This window comes from Fukomys damarensis, unplaced genomic scaffold (assembly GCF_012274545.1).
Source record: "Fukomys damarensis isolate Sample0158 unplaced genomic scaffold, DMR_v1.0_HiC HiC_scaffold_9, whole genome shotgun sequence".
Lineage (NCBI taxonomy): Eukaryota > Metazoa > Chordata > Mammalia > Rodentia > Bathyergidae > Fukomys > Fukomys damarensis.
The window spans coordinates 33661133-33668658 of record NW_022900921.1 but is presented as its reverse complement, the minus strand read 5'-3'; the positions used below and the strand labels follow the sequence as shown (position 1 = coordinate 33668658).

At 37.0% G+C, this 7526-nt stretch overlaps 1 protein-coding gene across 1 annotated transcript in view; it reads left to right on the top strand.

The window, feature by feature from the left end:
• The window catches only part of Ccdc112 (coiled-coil domain containing 112), a 41169-nt gene that overhangs the window by 8809 nt on the left and 24834 nt on the right, over positions 1-7526 (top strand). Inside the window, exon 2 of the mRNA XM_010614132.3 lies at positions 5922-6043. Within this exon, the coding sequence (XP_010612434.1) occupies positions 5922-6043 (122 nt within the window). The remainder of the gene's footprint in view (positions 1-5921; positions 6044-7526) is intronic.

Here is a 7526-nt window from a genome sequence, read left to right as displayed (position 1 = left end):
TGGGAGCGGCGCCGGCGCCGCAACAGGTAAATCTCGGGACCGAGCCGCTCCGCTCCGGCGGGGGCGAGGGGTGAGTCCGGCGGAACAGGTGTCTGCACCGCCTCCCGGGAGCCGTCCTGACCTCCGTGCTCGGGCCTGGCGCTCCCGGCGTTACTCTTTGTTGGCCTGTGAGTTTTAACAGCTTTTACACAGCTACCTCCGTGTTGTTTTAGAAACGAAGAAGAATTCGGTGGAGAACCCTTGCCCGGCTGCTTCATTGACGTGTGATAGGAACATTATCTCGATTGCTAGGTTTCGTCTCTAAACCCTGCCAATAACATACACCTTCCTAAACGAGGGCCATTCTTTCTGTCTGGGGAGCCCCTGGCACAAGCTTAGTTGGACAGAAACTCGGTGCTTACAAGTAGTTGGTGGTAGCTCTGTTATTTTACTGGGGCTGGGAAAAACAAGACGAATAAAATATGGGATGGTCAGAGGGAGAGGTGTTTCCCAAGATGGATTTAACACACGCTTTCTTTTCAAAAGACCACATTATCTTTGTTCAGGTGCCATCTGCTCATTTAGACTTGCCATGATCTCGCAAAACTGAACCTTCTCTCCCACCACACCCAGCCCCCTTTTTCTAATTTTATTTTTCTCCTTAGTAGTTACTATCATATGATATATTACGTATTTATTCTTTTTTTTTTCTTTTTTGGCCCTTTCTTGCCTCCATGAGAATGGAAGCTCCATGAGTGCAGAAATTTTTGGAAGCTTTAGTCACTGTTTTTTTCTCAGCACCAAGAATTGTGCCTGCATTGTAGTACCTAGGACATAGTATGCACTTGGGGATCAGTCCAAACCTGAAGGAAAGCTCTGTGAATAGAGGACAGCCTCCATCTTTTCCATCCTCTAGTGATAGCAAACCTTTTGAAGACCAAGTGCCCAAGCTGCAGCCCAAAACCCACTTATTTATTGCAAAGTTCTAACACTGCAAGTAGACCTGAATACTGTGGTTTTGGTTTAGAAAAACTCATACATTAACATCTTTTGTCTTAAAAGAATAACAGACCTTTCAATGATACAAACAGCTTTTAATTGAAAAGTAAAAGTTGGGGCCAGGGATTAGCTCAGCAGTTCAGTGGCCTGCCTTGCAAGCGCAAGGATCGGAGCTCAATCCCCGGTACCACAAAAAAAAAAAAAAAAAAAAAAAAAAAAAAAAAAAAGAAAAGAAAAAGAAAAAAAAGAAAGAAAAGTAAAACTTTGCATTTGGTGTGCTTTTGCACAATTAATGTGACTTTTGCTGTTGTATACATGCTGATAATTTGTCAAACCTTGGCTTATACAGTACTTCTTAGTTTGAGAGCAACACTTTAAATGTTCAAGTCATCTGTGACACCTGGTGCTGCTACTTCTTTGCAAGCCTGGGAATGGCCCCTGTTTTATATATACCACCTTACCACTAGAAGGCAAGTCAGAGTTTCATAGCAGAGAATTGCAACAATAATGAAGTAAATTTGCTCAGATGTGTTTGGATTTAAAAGTTCACATCACTGTGTACTATGTTGTGATATTTTTAAGGAGTATATATGTTATACATCTTTGTTCTTTCTCCATATACCCCACACACATTTATATATATGAATTGTATAGCCACACACTGAAGTTGACGTATTAGTCATGTGATTAAGTGAATTAGTATTCCTGCTGACAGACAACAAATGTTTTCTTGAGATAATTTTTCTCATTACAACTTCATGATATTGGAAGTATCTGCTAGGGTTTCCCTACTGAACTACTACAGACTGAACAGACTTTCTTTCTTTTTTTTTTTCTTTCTTTCTTTATTTTTTTGGTTTTTTGAAATAGGGTTTCACTATGTAGTTGAGACTGACCTGGAACTCACTATGTAGCCCAGGCTGGTCTTGAACTCACAGCGATCCTCCTGCCTCAGCCCCCTGAGTGCTGGGATTACAGGTGTATGCCACTACGCCTGGCCTGAAGAGACTATTTCAACTCAGCAATTAAAAAAAAAAGTTAACCCAGTTTTTTAAATGGAAAAAAAAGGGCAGTAGCCTCCAGGCTGTAGGCAGTTTTGAATTTCTAGACACCAGTCTACTATACACTTACCATGCATCATTGAATCTGAAGCAGCACTTGCTGCCTGATTCCTCTAAATCAACAAGGCCCTTCAGATAGAGCCAGCAAAAGATGAGAGCACTGAGGCCCCAAAGCAGCTCAGCCACCAACAGCAGTCCCCCCACCATCCCTGCACACACATACACACACACTTGCATTTGGCACACTGCTACACCTAAGCAGCCAGGTCTGATGGCCTAGATCAGTGATGGGCAAACCTTTTAGACTGAGTGCCATACTGCAACCCAAAACTCATTTATTGCAAAGTGCCAACACTACAATTAAACCCGAATAGTGAGATTTTAGTTTAGAAAAAACAACTCACACATTAGTGTCTTTTGTCTTAAAAGAAAAACACGGTAATGCACACGCCATGTATTTGCACCACTGGCCTGGATAGCAGCCACTGTAGCAGAAATGGTTATCAGCCTCTACTGTTGGGTACATTTTGGGTCATGCTGTCTCTGGGGTCTTCAAAGAAGGAAGTAATGCTTAGCCTCTTAAGCCTAGCATCACTTACCATGAGCCCCAAGGAACCTAGGAGAGAGAGCAACAGCAGTTTGGTAGCCCTTGCTTTTATGAGATAAAACCGTTTTTGGAGTGTTCCTAGATCAAGGGTGACACTGAGCTCTGAGAGTTTCAATGAGGTGCTAAAATAGGGCACACTTGCAGGTGGGTTAATGTAATCAGTCAGTTAAAGAACTAGAAAATCAGCTCTGATGACCCAGTTATTTGGGATAAAATATATATATAACTGGTAGTAAAACTAAGTTGACATGGTCTTATATTAATAGCTTCCTTGCTTCTGAGGCGTAGCGTGAAACTTTGACCCCAATCTCAACCCTTCCACCTATGTAGAAATTCACTAATAGTGTAGAATTGAGAGCTGGGCAAATGTTTGAATGGCCTTAAACCAGCTGTTGTGATATTATTGTTTGTGAATTAAGTACAAGAAACTGATTTCCTTTCAAAAACTAAAATGAGACACGTCCTCAAAAGAAATGGCAAATAAGCATGTGAAAGGGTATTCAATATCATTAGTCATTATGGACTAATCAAAGACAAACTAAATATAATAAAAAAAGACAGTAACAGATGTTGATGAGGATGTAGAGAAATTGGAACTCTCATACATTGCTAGTGGGAATGTAAAATGGTGCTGCCACTGTGGAAAAGAGTGGCAGCTCCTCAAAAACTCACAAACTTGTACAGCCCATTTGCCCATCAGTTGGAAGCTGGATAAAGAAGGCGTGGTTTTTCTATAAAATGGAATACTACTCAGCATTAAAGAATAAGAAATTAGATTCATTCATAGGAAAATGGATACATATTGAGGATATACTCCTACGTGAAATAAATAAGTCACACATGTGTAAATACCGAATAGTTTCTTTGGTGTGAATAAACTATAATAGTACATAAGATCCTAATGATATAATGGACAATGTAAAATTGGAAGAAAAGGGCTAAAGGTGTAGGGAAGGTGGGATGGGTAGGAGAAGGATAATAAGGGAAAAGAAAAAAATGTGAGAAGACTGAAATAAAGCATTTGTAAATGGGGAGGGGAGGAGGGGGTGAAGGGAGGGCAGGGACAAGGGGAAAAATGAGAACCAAGACCTGTCATGTAGAGGTACAAGATCCCAACAATAAATGTAACTGTACGGTATCCCTAAAATGTACCAATAAACTCAATAAAAAAATAATAAAGTAAAAAGACAACTCAGAACATGGGAAGCCATCTGCCATCTGATAAAGGACTAATATTCAGAATTATTTGAAGACTGCTCCTAGCTTACTAAAAGAGCAACCTGGTTTTTTTAGCAGAAAAGTAAAAATAGTTACCATACCAACCAGAAATTCTACTGCTAGACATATACGCCCCCAAATTGAAAACATATATTCACATTAAAACATGTATACAAATGTTCATAGTAGCATTATTCATATTTCCAAAATGGTAAATATAACTCATTTGCCAATCAGCTGGTGACTGATGAGTGAATAAACAAAATGTGGTAGATCAATACAATGCAATGTTATTCAGCCATAAAAAGGAATGAAATACAGATCCATGATGCAACATGTGTAAATCTTCAGAACATTATGTGAAGTGAAAGAAGCCCATTTATCCAGAATAGACAAATTCATGGAGTTATAAAATAGGTTCATAGCTTCCAGCAGTTGTTTGAAAGTGGGGATGGTGAATTACTGCTAATGGACATGGAGTTTCTTTTTGGCATGATGAAAATATTCTGGAACCAAGTAGTGGTGATGCTTGAACAATCTGGAGAATATAATAAAAACTAGTGAATTGTTTAAGCAGATAGCATTGTATGGTATGTGAATTATATCACAATTAAAAAAAATATTTCTTAAATTCATTATTCTTGCTCCTAGAAATATAAAGCTTTATTTTCCTTTTCCTTCATTTCTCACATTCTATTATTCAGCAGTCCTTCTTGGTTATACTTACAAATTATATTTAACCTTCTTTTTAAATTTTCCATCATCCTCTGGCTACTCTGGACTTTGATTCCCTGCCTGTAAAGCCACAACAGCTACTGCATTGATCCTCATGTTTCCAGTCATGTGTCACCCCATCCCTACACCTCATACTAACTTATTCTCAAAAGGTAGCCAGAGAGATTTTCTTTAGGAGTTAAGTTTACTATGGCATTTCCCTGCTCAAATCCCTTCAGTAAAATCTACTAAGTGACCTGAAACCTCTGTATCTGGCACGTACCTACCTGCTATCTTCAACCCACCTTTTTACTAATCTCATGTCAAAATTGCCCTTTCTCTGCTTGAACTAGCCAGTCTTTTCTGCCCTTGGAATTTTGCACAGCTTACTCCAGAGCTGGGAATACCCTTCCCTGTGTTTCTAGTATGGCGGGTTCCATTCTTTCTTAAATGTCACCCTCCTAATAGACACCCTGTGGCTATTCTAACTGAAGAGATAAGTCCTGATTCTGTATATTCTCCATCTCAGCACTATTTATTTTCTTAATAGCACTTACCATAGTTGCTGTATTGTTTGGTTTTACTGCTTGCTTCTTCTTTTTATCTTTAAATCTCTTCCTCACTAGACTTTAAAATGGGCCATACTCATGTGGATCATAATTTTCCATAGTGTCTAATGCTGCACCTGTTATGTTATAGCATTCAGCCTATATCAGTGATGGCAAACCTTTTAGAGACTTGAGTGCCAAACTTCAACTAAAAGCCCTCTTACTGCAAAGCGCCAACACTGCAATTAAACCTGAATATATACTGAGGATTTAGTTTAGAAAACACAACTCATGTATTAAAATCTTGTTTTAAAGCTGGGCGTGGTGGCACACACCTGTAATCCCAGCACTTGGGAGGCTGAGGCAGGAGGATTGCTGCAAGTTCAAGACCAGCCTGGGCTACATAGTGAGTTCCAGGTCAGTCTCAACTACATAGTGAGACCCTGTTTCAACTCCCCCGCAATTAAATAAATAAATAAATAAAATCTTGTCTTAAAAGAAAAAACACAGTAACATACATGACATAAGTTCACCACCACTGCCATAGATGATAAATAACAGATGAATAAATTAGATCTTTTTTTGAAAATAATCCTGATACATGATTCTTTCTGAATTTAGCATTTTAAGATAGGAATTTCTTTTTCCACAAAGTGTATTTTTTACAACTTCATTTGGCCCAAAAATTAGCCCCCAAGAAACTCCACTATTGATGTTTCATCTTTCTGAAAAGAATTCCATATTTATCTTTCACCACTTTGATTACTGATGATAACATTTTTGTTCTTTATGCAGAATGATGGCTGTTTTAGTACTTCAGGTGGAATTCATCCTTTTCAACTTCAAAACTGGAAGCAGAAAGTTAGTCGAACAAAGAAAGCAGAATTCATGCGCACAGCAGAAAAATTTAAAAATCAGTAAGTGTAAGTTTTATAATTGACAATTTAAAATTAATTCAATTCCACTCCACCCAATCCCACATTGTTAGAAAGTTCTAGTCATCAGCCTATATGTAACAGGATATAGCAGAAGAAATGTGGGAGGTCTGAAATGGACAAATGATAATAGGCTGTTTAATATATTTAATTTTAAGTAAAGTAGTTTCAATTTTATCCGTTATACCACTTTTAATCAATGTATTTCAAGGAAAACAAAACGGTTATTTCTTTAGATATTTTATATAAAATGAAAGATTGAGTACATTTTTATTTTACAACTATAGTTTTGTACTCAGGTATTTTGTAGTAAAAAGTCTTCTGAGGGTTTAAAATATATACATATGAAAGTGTTTTATAAATGACATATATTTACATTGCTATTCTGCATATTTTACAAATGAGGATATTAAAGATTATAGAGAACAAATATCTTCCTATGTGTTATGTGATCAGAAAATGTTTAATTTTATAGGCTGGCTCTAGCCAATCTGAAGGCCATAGTTGTCCTTCTAACCAGTGATTTCCTTCAGTAAAGCCTGTTTGAGTATTAGTTTCTTTAGTATTCTTCTGCAGATACTTTGTGTTTATAAGGATATCAAAAGTGTATATTTATAGGGCCGTTGATTTAGCTCAGTGGTTCCACTGCCTGTTTCTCAAGCACAAGGTCCCAAGTTTAATCCCTAGTACCCCCCCAAAAAGTGTATATTCAGATTTTTCCTTTTTTATATGTGTTAATGAATTGTTGATTTTGTCAGGTATTGTAATGGCATTGTAGTTGTATAAGTTAAATATCCATAACCTCTAGAGATTCACACAGAAATATATTGGAGAAAAATTGCATAGGGTAAAGAATTTACTAAAATATTTATGCAAAGCAAAAAAGAAAAGGGGGAAATGATAGGCAAAAAGAAAAGTAAAATTGTTGAATCAGATATGAGAAGGACATCTTATGAGAGTGTATGAGGGAGATTTATTTACTTTTCTTGATTTTTGAGCAGGCCTGACATTAAAATTCAAAAATTTTATTATAAAAAATGTTATTTTGGAAATCTTTGTGGTAGTATACAGAACATAGTACCATTATATTCCATTGTAAGACTGTAATATGATTTACCTTTTCCATAGTGATGGGACATTTAGATTGTATTCAGTCTTTTGTTTTAACAAACAATACTGCAGTTAATTGCATTGTACACCTAAGTCCCTGTATTTTGCACATGTGTGAATGTATCTTCAGGATAAATTCCTAGAAGAAAATGGTGGGTCAAAGGTATATAAATTGGCAAAGGCAATCATTATTGCTGAATTGCCCTTTATAGGTAATTCACAATTCTACCAACAATATATGAAAATACTCCTTTTCGCATAGTTTCAACAGAATATATTATGAATATTGTATGTAATTTCATTTAAATTTGTGATTTTGTTTGTTTTTGTCAACCTGAAAGGTGTATGATGTACA